The 22,639-nt window shown below is 43.0% G+C and overlaps 1 protein-coding gene across 1 annotated transcript in view; it reads left to right on the top strand.

The window, feature by feature from the left end:
• The window catches only part of LOC118793408 (polycomb group RING finger protein 3), a 39,800-nt gene continuing 17,161 nt past the window's right edge, over positions 1-22,639 (top strand). The window contains exons 1-3 of the mRNA XM_036551578.1: positions 1-104; positions 20,761-20,868; positions 22,016-22,133. Of these exons, the coding sequence (XP_036407471.1) occupies positions 20,854-20,868; positions 22,016-22,133 (133 nt within the window). The 5' untranslated portion in view covers positions 1-104; positions 20,761-20,853. The remainder of the gene's footprint in view (positions 105-20,760; positions 20,869-22,015; positions 22,134-22,639) is intronic.

Genomic DNA, 22,639 nt, shown 5'->3' with positions numbered 1-22,639 from the left:
TCTGTTTCGGGATCGCCCGGACATTTTCGCCTCTTTGTTTTACTGAAAGTGGATTTAACTCGGATTCAACCCAATATCCAACGGACTGCTCAGCTTGCAAACAGGTCAGTTTCTTTCACTTAAGAGGAATTAATCAGTTAATTGTAAACGGGCTTGTTTTTGTCAGCTGAAGCCGGGAATCACACAGTGTTTGATTTTTTATTGTAGCCTGTGTGTCTTTTCCGCTTGGTGGTATGTGCATGCTCTGCGTGTTGTTGTATGTGCCTATGTGGTGGTGCTGTGTGTATGGCGACACCGGGCCCTGCAGTTACACACCGGGTCATCATTTTCACCGAAAAGTGCAGCTTTGGTTGATTGTAAGAAAGGAAGACGTCGGATACTGGTTCTGCAGTGCTGGAATGTGGTCGTGCACGCTTAAATGTCTTTTTCAAATGCATGGGTGCAGTTTTACATAGAGAAACCCACATTTTCATTTGCCTGGAATGTTCATGGATTCCACAGACCACGATTTAACCCCTTCGGGCTTTGAAAGTTCGGTGGTGGGTTAGCGGGGGTGTAGGCGAGGCCACATGGATTGATAAGGATACTAGTAAGTTGAAGCTATAGACTGTATCGTCCCTGTCTCGTAAGCTTAGAAAGTCACCTGATCACGTTAGTTTGAAGAGAGGAATTAAGTCCACAAGTGAATCGCGCCTGGCTGATAAAATAATTTTACAGCAATGAACTAGATTGTCTTCACTGTGTCAAACCGCCACATACACTATCAGCTGCCTTAATTCTATTGAAAAGAACTTTATTTCTACGAGATTTCTAAGTTACTGCTTTGATTTGTTACAAACTGACAAACTGGCCAGGTAACTTGAATATTAACATTAATCTACATGACATTCGTTCGATTATTATGTTTATGTTTAAACACCGCGATGTATCTTTAGTTGTAATAATTGTTGGCAAGTTGTCAGCGAGGTCGAACTTTAAAGGCAGACTGTTGTCCGTGATGAATTCTCAATTGCATGCTGCTGTTCAGCATAGTTTTAGTCATTGCAGACCACGCAGTTGTGATGGGAATAGTATCACGAAGGCTTTTTCAAGGAAAAAGTATCAAATGCATCGAAAGGCCTTTAAATTTTTTATGCAGTCAGAGAACTGATTGAAATCCAATTCCTTCGCTATAAAATGTCATATTTGGTTATGCGTTTATAAATCGCTCTCCCCCTTTTGTGATCCTCAGAGACAGTGTCAATCTGACTGCAGTAATGACTAAACATAAATTTCATAATGAATTGGAATAGCTGATGCCTTGCTCTGTTGAGCCAGTGGTTAAACTACCTGCACAATATCTGTCCAAAAAGTTAAGCATTTAAACTTGAAATTTGTGCCTCATTTGAACCTTGCAATACACCCACGCATTTATTAACTTGGTCCCCCTGTATATTTTCCAGGGTATTGAGTAAGAGCTCCCCAAACGTGAGTACTATAATAGCTACCAATCTGAGAATGTCAAGGAAGCCTTTCTGTTATCAAGAAGGATAAACTTTGTGACATGTCGCACGTGTCTGGTGTTTTATATACGTAGTTGTCTCTCTGCAGTGTCATAGCCTCCCCATGGTGTCAATTTCTTGCATTCTTAGACCAGGGGAGCGTAACTTTAATGTGTGTATGCTTTAAACATGAAGTCCCCCGGAGGGAGATGTAACTGCATGTCAGGCACATGGGTGTCTCGTGTTCACCTAGAATGAAGCACCCTCCCTTAATGTGAGCACTGTTTCCTCTCTTGTGTCATAAAGGGTCATGTCCTATGCTTCCTGGGCCAGGGGTGAAAAGATGGGGTTTGTGATGAAACAGTCCATATAGGGGAGTGGGGCAGGGGTGTGGGAGCAAGCACTGGCAGGACTTCATACATGAGAAATAAGCCTGGGCAAATCCCAGGCAAACGAGGCACATCACAAGCATAGCGCCAGCATTGCATGAAACAATGAACTGGAGAGTGTTCTAGTAGAAGAAAAAAAGACATGATGTCAAGCCTCAGAAGTTTTTGGTTATATGTTATTTTGGTTAGAAAAAGCAAAGAATTCCAAAACTAATTCTTGTTCCACAATACAATGAATTAAAAGGGTCAATTTCCATCAGGCCTTGTCAGTCGCCCCATTTTCCACTACCTACACTGAAGTTCAGCCCTTCCCTGTTGATGATAGGATTTCCAGGATGTGGGTTTAAGTCTGGAAAAACAGGTTAATAACAAGTTGGACAATTCCAACTGGCTTTGCATTGAGCTATGCATTCTCAGCACACATTAGAGGGCGTCCTGGCTGATACTGATAGCGGGGGCTAAAAATAAATATGTGGATAAACCAGAAATACTTTTTTTTTTTCCCAATGCCAGTACAGCATTTCAGGCTAGTCCTTGAAACGCACGCTTTTTAGTATTGTGGTAATATAAAATTTGTGAAAATTCATTTCTTTGTATTTCAAAATACACGCTGCTGCTTCTTGGAACTAGGGTTTGTGGGGCAACATTAAACAGGAAGGCTCTATAGAAATATTTGGGAAGCTCCCTTTTAACTGAAAAGACCTGCCAAATATGGCCATTATTTAGTAAGTAATATTATAGAATGCTGTAAAGCAAGAAAGAATGAATTCAAAAGACTACGGGCTGTGTGTGTCTCTTACTGTGTTTGTCCCCACCCCAGGGCAGCCGATTCAGGCAGAGGTATGTGAGACCCCTTCCCACCAATGTGAGAGAAATCAGTAATGTATGTCCCTGACTTGGAAGAAGACTCGTTATGTTAAACAACATGTTTTTTTTTTTCTTTTAAAGCTTTTGTGAAATTTGATATGAAAGCTGCATATTTTATTTCCCAAATGTCTTTGGATTTGTCCACAATTCCAGAAACATTTGCATTGCTCAGTTTTATTTGGTGAATGTGTGGAGAAGGAAGCTATGTTTTTTTTTTTTTTTTTTTTTTGTTGGGAGTCATTAAGTACCTTCTTTCACCGTTTACGAATGGTAGACAAATTAATTATGGTGTGGGTGGTGTGTGGAATACACCACAGACTCTCATGGATTGAAACTTTTTTTTAAAACCCAGAAAAGAATTGCCCCCTGGTGTGGACAGCATATTAGAGAAGCTGAGCATGGAACATGCCTTCAGCATGATGGGTGGTTTTACTAGGTTTAAGAAAGATGCAGACACGTTGCATTTTAGCCAGTGGTATCTTCCTCAACACCCCTGCTGTCACTATTCAGCTTTCTCCCTTCTCTGTCATTGCCCGGATTGGTGCAATTTCTGGTGTCACGTGGCAACTTTTGCCCTATAAATTAGGAATCCAGTCCTAGCTTTGCAGCACAACCCACAGACCCATCCTAAAAATTGTCTGCATTTCACAGTTCTCGCACAGAAATTTGATGCCAGATTTGGGACTGTCATGAATGAATCATCAACGATGAATCGTAGTTTGAAAGCCCTTTCACTCACTGCAACATTTTCAACCATGTGCTCGCAGGAATCTGTGAAGGACATCTCCCAGAAGCACAGGAGAAGCACAGTGCATTTTGTATCAGCCATTTTCCTTTAGGCGTGAACACGTACACATGCGTTTCAGTGCCTGTATTTAAAGCTAGGCTAATGGATTTAATCTCTGTTCAGTAACTTCCCCATATTGCCATCTGCAGCGGTGCTATGTGTATTCAAGTTTAATGTGTAATCCTGCTAAGGCAATGATCAGATGTATAGTAATGAGTATAGAACAAAACAGGCCCATAAACTGTGTCCACATAATTGTTATTGTTGCTTGCATACTCAAGGGAGCCCATCTGCTGTTCTCTGCTGTTCTCGCCCAACAAAACACTTTCTGTCATTGTGCAGAAGAAGAGAGGAGTCGCAGCTACTTCATGTTTGATTTTTTTTTTTTTGCGTAGTGTGAGTTGTTCCCCCTTTTTTAATTTGAAATGGATTAAAGCTTTTGTGTTTCTCCACCAGCCCTCCCTACCATCCAGGTGGCCCTTTTGAAAGACAGATGCTGCAGATGAGGGTTTTTTTTTTTTTAATGTGTCAAAACGTGCATTCTCTAGCAGCGCCTCAAAGCTGACGCAGGCACTGTAATATGGTTAGATGTTGCCTCTGAGTAGATGTCGGCCGAGAAATGGCAAAAATGAATCGGGTGGAAATCCAAGCTGTTTTACTCGGTTTGGTTTTCGCATTAAGAAAGCTCAGTGTATCGTTGATAAGTCAGCCCAGCTTGCACAATGGAAAATCTCTTCCTCGCGGTGTATTGTAATGCTTTTTATCCAAAACATGTTGCACGGTTTGGAAAACAGTGAACTGCATGAGTCAGTAATTGGAGTTCACACATGTCTAGCCTTGCATGTTACCTGCATGTGAAGCCTGCCTTCTTAGCACAGCTGTATGCATATCTGTTGAAAAGTGTGTGCTTGATATGCAGTGCACAGCCCCCAGATGTAGGGAGCAGTACAGCTTTTTACACACATGTCCATGACGCAATGTGAAAGGCACGCTGATGCAGGCCTTCAGCGTGTCTGCATCGTTATGATTAGCCTGGTAGCGCGAGCTGGGATCGAGGCGCTCCTGCCAGTTCCTTCACGACAGCCCCTGTGTTCCTTGTGCTGCGAGACTGAACTGTGTAGGAGTGGGGCGCAGTGCTCTGTGTCTCTGTGAGAGTTTCCTGTTAGATGAAAAGCGCAGCTAATCAAAGCCACACTGGCAGATCGTGCGGTTCAGTGAAGCACCTTTGAGGAAGCGGGGGTCTGCTGTGCCACGGGGTTGATGCGTGGCACATCCGATTTGCTGTGGTACCCCAAAAAGGTCACAATTGCTATACAGTATTTAACACCTTTCTTTGAACAGTACAGCCACATATTACTATGGGATGATTTCTGTTTGACCTCTACCCTTTAAAAATGTATATTCCGATTGGAAAAGTTGTAGAATTAACTCTTTGACTCTCAAGTCATAATAATAATAATTTATAAACGTGTGTCAATTCTATGAAGTATTTTTAACATGGTCTCAATTCTACCTGTGAATTTGTCATATGGAAATAAGATGCAGTTTATCCAAGCTTGTTGTGATTGGATGAAATGCGATTCTGGTTGACATGGGGTACTGGACCAGAGGTAGAGAAAGATGATAGGCCTACATTTCCAGTCTGCTAATCTAATGATCCCATGCCAGGGAGCATACTAAATACTCTGATCTTATTCATTTCAGGGCCTAAACCTAGATGACAGCATAATGAAATGCATTGCTGTCCCTCTTAAGGAAAATTTGGGTGATCTTTTTATTATCTTCGGCAAATTTAATTAGACAACTAGCATTAATCCACTTCGATATTTTAAATGATTTTTCCACTTTATGCAACCCTGTTTGGACTTGCCAGTTGTAAATTAAGCCTGTGTCACTGCGATAAACTCTGCACTTGCACAGAAGTGCTGAAACAAGATGAATGCAGTCCTTTGATATGCTCATATTCAGCCAATGGCACACTACACTACAGTGGAGAGGGTGCTCATTGGAGGATAGGTGTTGCGTCACTGATGTCATTCGAGCAACTTGCAGGTACTTGGCGAATGGCAGGATTGTCCGAGGGGAGTGAGCTGAACAAGCCCTGGCCGGACAACCCATTTCTATTCCAGGTGGGACGAAACCTGGTTGTTCCGCTGCTGTGGGATTCCAGTCACTGTTGGCAAATGACACAACACGAGTTTGACCAGCGCCACGGCTCTCAGTGTTCAAAACGAACGCTTTGCTGACTGATCCACGCTGACTGATCCACGACTGATCCAGTCCAAACCACTTCGATACATGACTGTACTGAATACCTTTGGTGTATTACTGTACTGAATACCTTTGGTGTGTTACTGTACTGAATACCTTTGGTGTATTACTGTACTGAATACCGTTCATATTGAATAATGTCAGTAAAGAATGTAGATCAGGTCTAATCTCCACTCTTTGGAAAAACCTGCCTATTGGCCTCAGAGCACTGGGTCCACTTTGAAGGTGACAAAGGTGTAATTAATTTCCTCATGGACAGCTTGTAATTTTCATACTTTCGCTGACTTATATTTTAAAGTTTAATAATTTAGGCTACATTTGAGAGAGAAGGCTGCTGAGTTAGAAAAGTGGTTCGTCTACTACACTTTGCCAAAGCTGGGCCTTATCCAGAGTAACTTACAGAGCATCAGAAAATGTAGTGTGAGTCATCAAGAGTTGGTGCCCTCCGTTCCATGGGGTTAACCCCCATTGTCAAGCAGTAGGATACACCATTGATTAGAATTACAGTTTGATTGCAGTTGGTTCAAAAACAGACATTGGCCCTGAGCTGAATTATTTAGGGCAAAATGCAGTGTAACTTGTAGCCCGGCACCATACGTTGTCTCTTTTAAATTTCACCTCAGGAGTCAGGCTGCTCTCGTTTTATTTTTTCCTTTAGACATATTAGGGTGGCAGATATCAGTATTTCAAATGACTGTCTCCTATTTAATTGCTTCTGTTTCTAATTGTAGAGAAGCAGTTGTGAGATGAAGATGATTTAACAGCTTATGAAAGCAGGGGCTTGCAGTCGCTTTTGCCATGAAATAAGCACAGCAATGAAAAATCTCAAATGAGGCAACATTTTGAACTTGCCATTAAGGCCGAGGATGAACTTTGATTGGTTTCTTTTTTTCCTCTGGGCATCACAGCTCCTTAGTTCTCTCTCGTGTGTGTGTGTCCCAATGAGACGGTTCAACAGCATTTAGTGTAGTGTCAGCGCTCTTTCAGAGATCTGAGGTGGAGGACTCACACAGGATAGAACAAGCTTATATCTAGATTACATCATCTGAGCATTAATAAACTTGGAGCAGTACTATGAATTTATCACAGAGAACTGTAATGATTGGGTTAGTTAACCTGTCTAGTAAAGGGTTGATGTTTTGCCATATAGCACGATTACAACATTAAAAGGACACCCAGGCCTTATTTCTCCATCGGGGCAGCACAGCTTGGGTCCTGTCAGGCAGGAAAGTGTGTTTTATTTATTTATTTATTTATTTATTTTTTAACCTGATTGAATTACTGAAGTGTGCTGTTCGATAGCCATGAGCCTCACCCTTGTGCCTGCTTGCGAGTCATTCGACTGCTGCCTCAGGTCTCAGAATAACTGAGTCAGGCCCTGCTGCTACGGCACCAGCCGTCTGGGTCACTTCCTGCTTGGCACCTCTGTAATCGTTCTGGATCGACCAGCCCAGGATGATGAAGTGGGTGGCAGGCTCATGCTGATTACTAGCTGCCAGTCTTGTGAGCCAGTAATGGGTCCCTGCAGAGGTCAGAGTTTGTGACCCCTGACAGACGCTGCCAAGGGTGGCCAGTGCTGAGACAGCAGGTACAGACCCAAGGCTGGGGGCCACCGCTGGGAGAGAGGTGGCTGTTTCCTTTAGAGCAACGTATCAAGAGGTAAGAATTTAGCTTTATAGAAGGTTTTAACCGAGTATAAAATTCAGAAAACCTAGAATTTCTGCCATATCCTCTGTAGTGTAATGTAAAATCTGAAGTAGTGTATGTGGAATACTCACGCCCCAGATCATTATTTTGAGTGCATTTTGAAGTAGGAATCGAGGAGCTCTAAGAGAAGCTGCCAAATCATGTGTCGACTTTTCACAGCGTTTTCTAGGCTCTCAGAGGCTTGGGTGTCAGATAAGTTCATAAGAGTCCTTGCATTTCAAAAAGCATTTCTGTGAAAGGTGAACAGGAAGGATGCGATGAATCTTGTATGCGTTTTGAGTTCAAAAGCACATTTCGGACATTTTGAAAGAACAGCAAAGTCTTTTGAAACACTGAAGCATTTTAAAAGTGGGCTTCTATTTCAAGTAACAAGTAGAGAAACAGTGGAGTTAAAGACAGTGCACTGTGTTCCTCAATGAGTTATTGAACTGTTACCCACGTTGTACAAACACTGTGATATCTTTCAGAATAAGCCAGATTGATGCCCGAGGTCCTAAGAGAACAGCTGTCTATGGACCAATGTCCGACACAGAATACCAAAACAAGCATTGGCTCGTGTAGGATCAAAGTTCTGTTTATTGAAGCAGAGGTTATCAGAACTTCTGAAAATCCAATATCTGTAAGGTCACCAAAGGTTGCAAAGACACCAGCAGTCACCATACATACTGGCACATGAGAACTACTTTTGAGAAAGATTTTTATTTTTTTCTCGGCACTCCCTCACTCAGTAACCATTAGGGCTGGGGACTGTTTTTTGATCAACCTGGAGCTTCTGATGTGGTTTTTCAGTAGATTTTTTCTGTCCATAATGTGGTCTGTGAAGCTACTCTGTTAGGATAGAAACACCAAGCCCCCCTGCTCAGAAAGAGAGTTTGTGAGGTGGGAGTATGTGGAAGAATATGGAAGACACCATTGACTATGAAGTGAGATTTTTGCAAACCTTGTGAAAATGGTCTTAAAGGCATGGAAAATAAAACCAATGTAAAACTGCCGCAAAAGACATCAGCTTAAATACATAACCTTTATAAGCTGCATGGACTGTGACTAAATGACTAAATACACTGTTGTACTTCATTGGTCCTGGACAGGTGCGTAATGCTGGCTTGTGTTGACTGCTGGGATACAGCTGTGTTTAGTTTCTTTGTGTGTGTGTGCAGTGCACAGACGACGGCCACCTGTTCAGTCAGGTTTCATTAACATTACCGCCATGGCTTGCTGGGTAGCTGCTCACACCTTTTATTTTACCTTTGTAAGGTGTAGCTACGTTTAAAATGGAAAATGTGAATCATTAAGCTAGCAACATACAGTGTTTGTGTATTGCTTTTTCATGTATTGCAGGGGCACATTCTGAACATTGCTGTTGTCATAACTTAACAAAAAAACTTTCTAAGCATGTTGCTTCAGGCCACAATCTGTGGCTTTAAAATTAGAAAACTGATTTCTTCTTTGGCCAAGCCAGACATGAAAATACATGTGTCTTTAAGTGGTATTGCCTTTAGGTGTTTTCAAAATGATGCACATTAAATTTCAATGTAAAATAATGGGTAAAAGAATGTCAACTGAATGGTAAAATGAGATCCACTTGTCAAATTGAATATTCGACTGCTCCAAGCCAGCCTGTCACCTGTTTGCTTTCTGTTGCTACATTTCCTGCATTAAGTGTGTGGAATTTGTGTGTCTTGTTAGTTGCAAGATGTACATTCAGTGATTCATGTGAAGCTGCATTTTCACATTCCAAAATGAAATCCCCAACATCCACACAGACAGGACCAAGCTGCACTGCCTCTATACTAGTAATGCTGCTCTTGTTTGGGACAGACTTCTTACATTTACGATTTGGCCCAGTTCTGTGTGTTGCCCTTGTTGTCACTAAACCTCTGTAGTCACCAGTTGTACGTTGGGTTTGTCCTACTGCAGCAACCACTGAGATCATGCAGGAGGGTGAGGTAAACACAGTCCTCTACCGAGACTATTTTCCACAAAACTCCCACGGTGCACTGTGTGGAGGATAGATGCAGTATCTCCCAATATTTTCTGGTTTCGAACCCAGGCCGCAGGGCTCAGCCTGCACTTGTACAAAGAACTTGATCTGAGGTCTGAGCCCCTTGAGTGAATATTGCAGCCTAAGTACTTTCAGACTGATGTACTTTGTAATATGTAAGCTATGTGATTTTGGAGGAGCTGGAAATGATTTAATTTGGCATACTTTGAAAGCTGTTGACATTTGATTCGAGAACCGCTTTGTGCATTGTTTAATCCCTGGACTTGAACTTGCATCCTCAAACTAAAAATCCTTTTGTCTTGTCTTTTGCTGGTATGCCCATATGCCCATATACCCACCCCTGGTACTAGTATTGCCTAGCAGTTAGCTTTTGGTTGGGTTACTTGAGTCATGTTTGCCACTGAGTCTGCAAATAGCAGGGGTGAAAAAGAAAGGTTTACTGAAATCAAACAGGGTGTCTGTGTTTTTCAAGGAAGACTGTGCGGTACATAGATTTTTTTTTACTCAGATCACTTTAGATTGACTTCTCGGTTATCTTTTTTTAGGACTAATATAAGTTTTTCATTGATTATTTTAATTCTTGCAGCTTTCCACAAAATCGGGCTAGTATGAAAATGAAGGAATCACAAGCTGTATAAGCCAATAAGCTATTCATCATCTTCGGCGTTTGCACGGCTGAGTGGGGCGGAACTCGATTGTTTGTTAGGGAACCAGGCGGGCAATAAAACCTCCTCACGTGTTTGTGAAGGGCTGCGGGTGGATTCGCACCGCTCGCTGGCATAAGCGTGCCATTTGGTCCCATCATTGAAATGAACTCACAAACCTTCTGTTCACCGCTAAGGTCTATTTCAGCAGAGAAGCAGACTGGGCCGTTTCCTGTGAAAGAAAAGTGACTTTGGCACGACCCTCCGAGATTGAAAGCTGGCACTCAGCCTGTAGATCTGCTCCAGGAAAACACAGAGGGAAAGTTTTTTATTTGTGGCATTGGTTTTAATGCAATAAATGCAATTAAACTTACTTATTTTATGCAACTGATTTGTGAGCAGAGCCCTTTTTTTCAATATTCAAAAGTGATATTTCCAAAACTCCTTTTTTGGTGTTGTATAAACTGTATTTTATGAGTGGGAGCCTGCTCTGAAATTTGGAGTTCACCTGCAATAAGTCTGGCAGAGATTTTCATGTTGTGTGCCCATGTCAGAATTGTTTCAATGTGCTTGATTTTGAGTTGGATGTGTGGGTTGGTCAATGAGTGCTGATGGATTTGTGCCTAGAAGTTGTTTAGTGATGCAACAAAAAACAACACAAGCTGGGTCATCTTATGGCAAGGAAAAAGTGCTGCTACAGCTGGAGTACCATAGACTGTATGTAATGCAAAATAATTTTTTCAACTCAACCAAGAAACATCTTGTCTGCTTTGGAAAACCTCTGTCATTTCTTCCTCTTAAATAAGTCTGACCGTTAGAGGAAATCAGCTACAAATTTCAGTTAATTTGTTATGTTGTGTCTCTGTTCGTTTAGCCTGCACTTGTTCTCTTCCATTATCCTCAAGCGTTTGAGAAGAGGAAAGGAATAAATTTGGTGCTTCTGTAATCTCTTTTCATCTAGGGTGGGATCTCATCACTTTTCAATGCTCCTCTTAATATTCCGTTCGAGCTGCAGTGCTTTGTGGGAAACGCACTCGCGGCTGGTGACTCATTTTGAGTGGCAAACTCATTTTTGTAGTTGACATGCATCATGGTTCCCTCCGCCGTGATGTCAGAGACAGGAAGAGCGAGGGGTCTGGCTGACGTGTGTCAGGTGAAGATAGAGGGAACTTTCTGCTTGCTTTTTACGTGAATCTGCCTCACATATGTCTGCTTGGACCAGGCACTAGCAACACAGTTTCAACTGAACACAGAATGTTTGGGGCAGCCTATTTTTTTCTCATGCAAAAATGGCTGAAAATTCACCGAAATGAGAAATTTTCATTCAGAAGCTGTGTTTCATGTGTAGATGTTTCAGTAATCAACAGGCTGCATCAGAGTAATTATAATCTGTTGCCCTTTTTTTAATCCCCCTAAAAGATAATGATAGTGTGTGTAACAAACTATAATTATCTCCTTGCAATGCTTTTATTCAAGGTTATGCTTCAGTCAGTTCCGTCTGATCTACCAGCCCTTCTGTTAGCATGGCTTACCGCTCCTGAACCAGATCTGAGTTATTCTTTCTGGGAGGGGAAAAAAAAACTTTTTCTGCTTTTGTTTCTACAGAGCCTCTCTCTCTCTCCTCACTTTTGTTGTTTAGGTATGAGTGTCAGATTAAGAAATGAGTATGACCGGCTGAGTATGACTGTTTCCAGATTAAAACAACATGTGCAAATCTGTCTATTCTTTCTGTGCTGTCTCTCATTGTCGTCCTCCGCTTTCCTGGGAAGTCTGATCCCTTTAAAGCAGGGGAGAGGGACCTCTTGGATTCCGCTGTGAGTTTTAGCCTCTATTATCTGTCAGTTTTTGGAGGATTCGAGAGAGTCTGTGTTAATTACTGAGTCAAGATGAGGGCCTCATTGTTTTGGTGTGAATGATTGTGGGGAATCCAAAATGCATTGCAGTGATCACAACCGGCATGCAGCTGGGGCAGGCTCACTGCACCGTAATGCATTTTGATGCTGGTTGAAACTTGTTTATTTACATTTCATATTTTGTAAATGGAGAGGGAGAAAAAAACGTATTTCTGTGCACATCATTAATGACGATTTCTAAATTAGCCTACTTAAATGCAAGTGTTTGAAAGATTATCACATTTTTACAGAAGGAACTCAAACAGTAATCTTCAGCCAGGAGATAAGCAGCACCTAACTCTTCTTAAGTGGCCTAATTAATTGATTGTGCCATCTTTCTCTGTGAAAAGCCACTTCATTGACACTGATTTAAACATAAAAATGGCAGGGTGGGTCTCTGTCAGAGATCTTAAACTAGTGTCTTACACATATTCTGTGAGAGAGCCCGTGTAAATAGGCTGTCAAAGATGAAATTTGACCATTTTTTGGCTTTTAAAATATAGTTACCAATGCAGGAGTATCTAGTTCATGTTTAATAAAGACCAGCTCCGCCACGCAGACTCCCATACACCTCTTCACTATTTATTTACATTTGTGAATGAAATTACCCTGATTCCTCATTCTAGAAAGTCGCAAAATCACACCTACTTCCACCCACATTTGTCTCCTGGCAGTCAGCTGACAGAGCTCTGGCCCCGGGCTGGGGCATGTGCAGGAGGCAATACAAAACCTACAAGTACAACAGCTTAGTTAAGGTACATGAGAAAAGGGGTTTAAAAAGGCCCACTCCTGCTTAGTCATCAATGTTTTTGTGTTGCTGCCTGCAGCACTGCATTTCAGTAACTGCATTTCAGTATTTTAGTACTGTTGCAGCACGTGGGCAGGTGAAAGTCTTAATCACAGGCAATTACTAAGGCAGAGAGACGCGCATCAAGGACTGTCCAGCCATACTCCAATATGGACAGCTTGTATGTTGGTTATGATCATTGGACAGAATTATCTCAGCGGTATTAACTCATCAATCAATAAGTCAATCAATCAGTCAACCAATCCGCATTTGACATGCTACTATTAACCACAAGAGTTGTCTCGGAGTGTTTCACAGATCTGCATAAACAAGCTCTTGAGATACAGGTCCTACAGGTGCACCTTGGTATTCTAAATATTTTCAAATACATGTTTGTAATCAAAATGATGTGCTCTTAACAGAATGAAAAACTACAGATACCTCGAGTGATGAAATTAAGTTCAGCCCTGCTGCCATCTGAAAGCTACCTGTGTGTGCCCCTTGCAAAGCCAACTCGTAATGCAATAACTTTGACGCCCTTCCACAGAATGATCACAGGGGCTTTACAAGGGTAAGCACTTTCTGCACAGACTCCAGGCTATAAATAGCTGAGATCCCTAGCTGCCTGTGTGTGTGTGTGTGTGTGTGTGTGTGTGTGTGTGTGTGCGCGCGTGTGCATATGTGTGTGCGTGCATTCATGTGTGTGTGTGCGCGCGTGCATGCATGTGTGTGTGTGTGTGTGTGCACGCGCATACTTTGCTGTGAATTGAATCCTTTTTTCCACAAATGCAATATTAGTAGTGGGTGATATGTTCCTGAGCACCTTCCAGAAATGTGTGTTTTCTCTAAAAAGGATAGGTAAACATGGGTTTAAGTCAAATATTCACAAGATATTAACGCTGTATGAAAATGTGTATATTTAAGGACAGTACAGTATAAGGTACAGTACAAATATCCAGTATTTTTACACCCTCATTCCTCCTCCATCTCTTCTCGCAAGACATGCATTCAAATATGGATGGCACCCCAAGGATTTCAAAGCTTGATGGAAGAAATGAAAACCAATATGTAGACTATTATAATCTTTAATTTTTAAAGATTTGTCGCTCAAATTATGCAGGTTGGGGTATTTACAATGGAATTTAAATGGTGTGACTTGTTTCTTTGGGACAGGTGATTGCTGATTGGTGTACTGTCCCCAGTAAAATACAGAAAACACAGTTCTTAATGGGAAATGGCCTACATGTCTGAAGTATAGGCTGTTAATTTCAATCCAGACTTTGGACTGAATGAAGTCAATGGTATTGACTTCAGTATTTTACCAGCAGCTTATGGTAAAGGTGAGCATTGCACAGAGTCTTAGCCCAGTGTATCAGGATTTTCTCTCCAGTTTACAGAGCACCTCTCCAGTCAGAAACTTGCACTACATGAAAACAAGTCTTGCACGGCAATAATTTATTATGGCAATTTACAGAGATGACGACAGGACCTTGGTGACATTTTAAAGAATTTTCCGACTACACGGCAAAAAAAAAGAAAAAAGAAGAGGAAAAAAACCCTGTCTGGGCAGGCGGCCTAGTCTACCCTGTGTGTCAGGCAATGACAACAAGCCCGCTGTGTGTAAACACGACCCCCCCACCCCCCCAGCTCCCCGGCTGCATCGTCACTGATGGCATGCATTTCTCTGGCTTTAAACAGGCCTGAGTGTTGTTCCCCGTGTCCAAACAGAGAGCCCCCAGTGACCAGCAACAGGACCGTCTTTGTGAAGAGAAATTGTGTGAGATCTGTCCGTCAGAATGAGAACAGCAGCCGGCGGACCTGTTGAGGGAGAGACAGTGGGCTGAATTAACAACTGTGAAAAGGGGATTGTAGGCATTAAAGAGTGAGAAGAGGGGTGGTTATGTGGTGGGTGTGTTTATAGGCTGGTTAATGGTTAATTGTAAAATACTCTAGAAAACTCGTAACCTGGGACCAAGAAGTACTTGGGAGTGCATTTTTTCAGATAGCTGTGCTAGCAGTAAAAAATAGAGGAATAATCTGCAAAACAGTGATAAAATGGATTGCCTTCAGTGAGTTCCATCATGTGCAAAAGGCAAATGCTGAGTTTACCCTGAATTGGAAATACATGTGTACACTGTTTTACCCTTGTGTGTAAGTTGACTGCAGAGAGAGAAAAAAATCCCAGTAAACTGGGTTGTCAGGCCACTGTTTTTGCTGTAAACAATACTCCCACATGTTGCTTTTCTCCAAGCGGTGAAGGCACAATGAGAAGTTTGCTGATACAGCAAACGCAGCACTGCACACGAGCTCGTACATGCAGGTTTTCTGTTGTGAGTTTGTCCCGTCGGTGTGGACGCAGAAAACTACATCCAAGCATTGCTGAGAGTGTTGCATCCTGTGTTGTACTCTTACAACAGTTGTCTTCTCATAGCAGTTGACATAGCCTGAAGAATATGTAGTAACTAATGGAAAACTAGTGCTCCCTCACAGGAACGATTCCCCCACCGAAAACGGACAAAATGGCCATTATGCAAGTATAATATAAAAGTAGGCAATCTCCTTTAGGCAGGGGCCTCAAAGTTTTAGGCAGAATTTAACCATGATTCACTTTGCTTCTGGAACACTTTAAATCTGCACTCCAGTAATGATTTAATTGTTTGAACGTTTTAGTGTTTAAAGGGTTCCAATGCTCCCGATCAGAGCTCCAAACATAAAGTAATGTGTAATTATTTTATTCCTAACTGTGTGTCCCTGTCTCCCCATAAGGCAGCTATGAGTGAATATCTGAATGCCTTTGATTGTGACACATTTCGCAATGAGCGTATTGTGTGTGTGTAAGCCACCCCTATTCGCAAATGGGCTGTTTGCCATAGCCTGCTGTACAGGAACCCCTGGTATGATAGTTAGCCGTACACCAGAGGGCTGAAACTGTCCCTGTTACTGCCCTGGAGCAATGCTGGAAGAGGAGGACTCTGGTCTGAGCTCCAGCATGAGGATGTTATTTTCCTTTCTTTTGGAAGGTTCCTTCCCATGTCCCAGCCTTTGTGCACTTCTTTGATTCTTTAAGCATGTAGGATTGTTTTTCTGTAGTGTGATTTACTTTTTTTTTCATACTGCTTGTGCTGAAAGCCAACCCTGCTGTTGTTGTTGCTGTTACAATCAACAAGTTGGAGGGCTGTTTCCATCGCTGCAACTCGGCGTTAAGGCGCACAAGTGCGCGTGCTTTCAGCACAGTACCGTAATTTTTCTTGGGGAGTAGAATTTAGGAGAGTGACACAGTGAGTTTTATGAACTACACCTGTGACTATTGAGCTTGCCACACTATTATCTGCATGTCCAGTTTTCACCCTGTGGAGCTGATTTTAGCACTTCTAATGAAAGTGCAGCCAAAGATTCCAGTCATATTTGTGTAGCATGTATCGCAGTCGTCGTTGGGTGTTATTCATGCACAGATTTGCCAGAGTATTTTAAACATTTTTCTCATGTGAGTCAGAACTCCTACATAACTCCTTTATTTGTCACATCGGGCCTTTGAAGCTTCTTGGCACCAGACATCAAAGATTCTGTACCATTGCACTGATTTCCAGCTAGGAGAACTAAGCCTGTGGCTCTGTGCATTCTCCCAGTGCAACCACACTGCCTGCAGGCTAATCCAGTCATGGCAATGAATTACCTTTGTTAGGATACAAATATTTGATGAGGCAAGCTACTGATTTCTGTCAACTGGGAAGTTAATTCTCCTGTGTTTGTGTCGGTGGAAAATGGTGTGTCATTTCATGACCTAGCACAGTGCAGGATCATGTGAAGACTCATGACTTATACAGAGGCATGTATTGGCAGGAAAAACATTCCATCTGATGTGTATACCATTATTTGCACCTTGCTAGTGTCATTTAATGTCATGAACTTTGAGTTCAAACTGTAGCGACACACATTGATTCAATTGCAGGTGTGTGTTTTTTTTTGTATTCAGTGTGTGTTTTTGGAGTTGCTCTTGGACGCCGTCCGAGCTGTCCGTACTGCCTGTGGTAGGAAATCGCACATGGCAGCTCACCATGTTAGAGCTACTGACGGCGCTCCGAATTTCATCAGTCCCTTTCACCATGCATTCGGTGTTGCAGGAAACAATTTCAAATGCCTTTCAATGTCAGTCGTCACATTGATATTTTGGTAAATATTGCAGTAAACTACACTGATTTTTTTTCCTTGATTTGCTTAACAGATTCCTTTCTTTAGAGCAACTAACACCTCACAGTTTTACGTGTAATCCAAACTTTTGGTCTAATTCCTGTCTCACTTTGCAACACTGCTGCTCTTGTACCAATAAGCCAGGCCACCCTTTGTCTCAGATAGGTCCTTTCTTTACTGTGTCACTTATCTGGCGTGGGTTGTGTCTGAAAAGCAAGCAGTGACTTAAGTGTGTTCTTAAGTGTGATGAGTGCACGCACGCACGCACACACACACACACACACACACACACACAGTTTGTCAGATCGTTTGTGAGTTCTCGGGGCAGATTAGCAGATGGGAGCAGACTAGAATTTACTATTTACTGTAGGGTTCTGGTTTCATATGGAATGGGGAAATATTTAGCTTAGTGAGTGAGAGTCTTCATCTCAGCTGCTTGGCTTCCACCACTCATCAGACGGGCCATATTTTTAATCCACTTGGCTATAGGCACCTAGATTAGGGTCTCACATCTGATCAAAAAAGAAAATATGTAGTACCGGCACCTGTGGTATTGGAGGGGCCCTTTCTTGCTGTGTCAATTATCTGGCGTGGGTGGTGTCTCAAAAACAAGCTTAAGTGTGACTTAAGTGTGGTTTAAGTGTGATGAACACACACACATACACTCGCACATACACACAGTTTGTTGGCTCATTTGTGAGTTGGTGGGACAGATTAGGTTAACCTCATTGTGAAGTAATTTGACTGCCGGTGAAGTAATATGATATCATCCCTCTGTCAGTTTTGGAAGGTGTTTTCTCCTGTCCCCTGTTAATGCCATGCACCCTTTGCCTGCATTTTTGAAGAGAGGGAGCCTGCAGGGTGGCTCCATTTCCTGCGGAGAGATGGCCCACATTGAAGCGACGCCGTGCCTCGTATTTACCGACTGTGTAGAACTGGCCTTCTTTTCCTGGAGCAGAGCGATTGTGAAATGGCCGGGGTTTCTTTTTGAAACTGTTGCGTGTGAATCTTAAGAAGCTTAGCCCAGGGCTTTGTTGAGTCAGCATCCTGTGAAAGGACTGTGAAATTCGGCCAGGAGCCTGAACCCCCCCGTCTCTGTGCACGGCGCCCCGATAATCTCTGTCAGGGGATCCATTCAGCCCTCCACTGTCTTTGTGATGTCCTGCATGCTGCATTCCTCTTGAGCGCAAGTGCCCATTTGGTGCTTGCTCGGTGAGACGTAAGCCCTCTATGAGAACCTGAGCTTGTGCTGCTGATCTGCCTCCAGTTTTAGATCATGTCCACCTTTTTATTAAGCTTGTGGCCATTAAAGTGTTTCAGCGGTCAGCCTTCACAGAACCACTGCTCTGGCAATGGCAACTGAGGATTGACTAGCAGGTTTGGCTCAGGTCTGTACCAAAGCCACCAGGCTGACTCCCTTCAGGGACTGGGGGGTTGTTATGTTTGGTAGTGGCTCTTCTTCCTATTCCACTCTGAGGTGCTATTAGCGCAAGGTACCAGGACCACTTATGAATAGGCTTTAGGTGCTAAGTAACCCACTGCATAGAGAAACAAACAAAAAACACCACATACAGCACACACACACTTAGACCAGACTTTTATCCAAAACTCAAAACATTCAAGAGTAGGTCCAGCATGGGCTGGGTACTTGCATAGACTCGTAAGAGCTTTACAGACTTAATTATCTCGTCGAGGATAACATAGAGCAGACTACAATTTAGTAGCCTATCTACTGTAGGGTTCTGGTTTCATATGCAACGGGGAAATATTTATCTTAGTGAGTGAAAGTCTTTAGCTCAGCTACTTGGCTCCCACCACTCATCAGCTGGGCCATGTGTTTATCCTTGTGGTTATAGGCATGTGGATTAGGGTCTTCCACATCTGTGGCGAAAAAAAAATATGCAGTACATGTCTGAAGCCTGTAAACCCCCCCCCCCCCCCGGTGACCACTGCATGGCGAATATGTACTGCCTAAACAGACGCAAAGGGTAGAACATGTCTGGGTGCGTGGGTAGGTGTAAGTACTGTAATTACAGCATATATGTGGGATCTTTTGTGGCTAGATAAACCCAATGATTACAGCACAAGGGCCAGATGCAGTCTGTTGAAAGGCCTGCAGTCGTCCGGTCCTTGGGTTCGCACCTCTCTGCGGTGACACCAGCTTTGACTGCATGTGACCGCACCTCTGCCACATGTAGACTTCCTGCCTGCGTGACCGTGTGTGTCTGCGCCTGGCCCTAACTGTGACGCGGCGGCTCGTATCTGTCAGGAGTTGTGTGTGTGTGCGCTGTAGGGATTTCAGCGGACTTAATGAGCTCATTTCACAGTCTGATGGTCAGACAAAACAGCCAGGCTGGTGAGTGCCGCACAGCCCAGCGCTGCTGAGGATTAACAATAGCTTGTGGAATGAGTTTTGGACTCCAGCTCCCAGAATGCCAGTTTACAACCAGCTGCATGCCGCTGGGGTGCTCACAGCTGTGGGGGGGCCCTTTAGCCCCCCATCAATGTTGGTGTCATTATGGCAACCTCCTAATCGTGATCGGCGTATATGGAAAATACATTCTAGCTGTAATCACAATTGTGTTACAGACAGTGGCAGAAGTGGTGTTGTGGTAGGGAGCTGGGTTAGTTAAAGGTTACTGGTTTAATTCCCTGCTGGGGAACAATAAATATCCAGCTGTATAAATGGATAAAATTGTAACCTATTTAAGTGGCTCTGGATAAGAGTGTCTACTAAATGACTGTAATGTAGTGTAATCCGAAATAATGTCTTTGGGCGGCAGTGTAGCATAGTGGTAAGCACTATGGGGAAGGTACCTAACACAGAATCGCCTCAGCAAATATCTAGCTGTATAAACGGATAACATGTAGAAATTGTAACCTGTGTATGTCACTCTGGATACGAGCATCTGCTAAATGACAGTGATGTCATATAATTCATATGTAATGTTTTCAAAGTTTCCATAAGGAGCAGCATGTTAGTCTTCATGTAGTTTATTTATTGTTTGTGAGAACTTGTAACTGCCACCCTTATGCTATGTGGTCTTTAGTTTCTGTGTCCATCTATAAGCCATGAATGGTAGACAAGCAGTATTTTAGTGTGTTTATGTCTGTCAACCATTGAGTCATATCCACTATGGATGGAAGAAGTTAGGGCATTATTATTAATACCTGAAAAAACATAAGCAGTTTTAACTAAAAAATTATGCAGGATCGAGGAACACTGCTGACAAGAAAACGTTATGGAGAGAAAGATCCATTCATTAAAAAGGCACATTTTTAATATAAGGAGACAGACTGACCTGAGGCAAATTGTGCCATAAATTAAAAAAAATGGTGCTTTCATTCAACTCACAATAGAAGCAGAGCTCCAAATTGACAAAGCGTCCATTTCAGTGTCAGCAGTGTTGATGATGAAAAAGATTCATTTGGCCATGAATCTGTGGTGAGGTTCTCATTCCGTCTGTTGAAGTATCCCTTAAACAACGGTCAGCTTTGATTAAGACATCACAGTGGGATCTGTGTGCACACATAGACATACTGGTCTTTTGAGTAAAGTCTGCGTTAAGTCTCTCCCAGGACTGAAATGTCGTTTTGTGAACTAAGTTGGTCAGCCCTGTCTTCCTCGCATGTTGTGTGAAATTGCGTGGGTCCCCTGTTACTTGAAGCATTGATGCAGATATTTTTTTTTCTTTCAAACCCTTGAAAAGTAGAACTAACTGAATCTGTCCTGCTTTTCTTCCAGCCTGAACATGCCCCTTTCATGATGCAGAGCTAACGTCCCACACGCCGTACCTGTCAGAAGAAAGGTGGCAGCCATTTCGCCCACAGGAAACACATGGCGGCACTAGGAGTAAGTGTCCCCTGGCCTCGTCTGGCCCTGGCTTCATTCAGGAGGTGTTGGGGTTGTGCGAGTGCTGGTGAGAATGCAGGGTTCCTTGTCGATCGTAGTCGGCACCCACACACTTCGAAGTTCAGTTTAGTTTAACCTTTTTTTTGTGTGTAGTCGGGCACATGACTAAGTCAGGTTTAATGCCTGAAACCAGTGGCACCTGTCAAATGTAGGCAGAAAAGAAAAGTGTGTTACAGAGATGGCGCTCCCAATGCATAGCAGTGTGAGCCATTCCACATTTTACTAGAAGAAGGTGAATACACTGAGTGAAGTGCACTAACCCACTCCTTGTAAGGCATGGAAGGGCTCACTACATTGCATTGGGAGTGCTGTTTCTATGCCTGTAGGCATGGAAAGAATGAGAGAAATATTGTTGCAGATGCAAGGTAAGTCAGTGAGATAAAGCTGTCAAATATCCATCAGGCAAACATGTTTATTGACTAGTGAGATAGCAGCAGATGCAGCTGTCTGGTCAAAGTGAGCAAACTATCTTGTTGCGTTTGTAACATCCTTGGTATTTGCATACCTTGCCAAACATTACTTTTCAGAGCTGTAAATGAAAGAACTTCTTAAAGAATGCAACAAAATAAGGGTTCGTTACAGTAAAGGTGTGTGAGGAAGATGGCAAAATGTGCTGATGTTATTGTGTGTAGAAACTCCAGTGCGCAGCACTGTCATTGTGGCCATGTGATACGGCTGTTTATTTCAACAGCAGACCTCTTATCTTAGCAGGCGCCCAAGATGAGTTACACGGGCTACAGTTTACATGTTATTGACTTATCTAGCTTGATATTTACTGAGGCAATTCAGGTCAAGCACCTTGTTGAAGAGTACAACAGCAATGACCCATCTGGGGGTTTAATGGTACAATGAGCCAAAATGGGCTTAACTGCCTGTCTTATCGTTAAATTGTGGTCTTGTTTAACAAATAAATTTCTGTTGCAACTGGCAGCCTCATACACTTGTCAGAATGTGGGTATGCCAGACGGGATGAGAGATAATTGCTGACAGATAAAATTCTGGAGAGTACTGAGTTCAGTAAATAAGGTGGAGCATAGTGCAGTGGGGCAGGGGCTCAGTCTGTCCTTGTGCAAATCCCCTTGTCCAGAACCCCGACATGCTGACCAGGAAGATCAAGCTCTGGGACATCAACGCCCACATCACCTGTCGCCTGTGCGAGGGCTACCTGATCGACGCCACCACGGTCACCGAGTGCCTGCACACCTGTGAGTCCCCCGCCGCAAGCGTCATCAGCCCGGGGAGGGGGGCGTCTCACGAATCCCATCACCACCAGTCTTTTCTCACTGAATTTCCAGGAATAGAGAGAGAAATCCTAAAACCCTCTGGTTGACTTCTATTGACCCGTTTGTATGCTGCTGTCCGATAGGAGGAAATGAATCCTCTGGATTATGTTTTTTACATTATACAAGAGGCATTGGCGGAGTTTGATTTGGTGAATGTTTGAGACGGGGGGGAAGGGTCTTAGGCATTGATCGTCTCTGATCCGGGATTAAATCCCACATATGAAAAAGGGACTGGCCCCAATTGTCATTTACTGTAAACCTTCATCAGGGCTAAGATGCATCTGAAATGCTCCCCCAGGCTGAAATGTTTAAGTACTATTGAACAAGAGAAAAGCAACAGACAGCCCCTCGACAGAGCGTCTGATCGAGACACAAAGAGCGTCTGATTGAGGTTGAGAATATGATTAAAAGATGAAAACAGAAGCTCT

Source organism: Megalops cyprinoides, chromosome 18 (assembly GCF_013368585.1).
Source record: "Megalops cyprinoides isolate fMegCyp1 chromosome 18, fMegCyp1.pri, whole genome shotgun sequence".
NCBI lineage: Eukaryota > Metazoa > Chordata > Actinopteri > Elopiformes > Megalopidae > Megalops > Megalops cyprinoides.
This window is presented reverse-complemented; position numbering and strand designations above follow the sequence as displayed.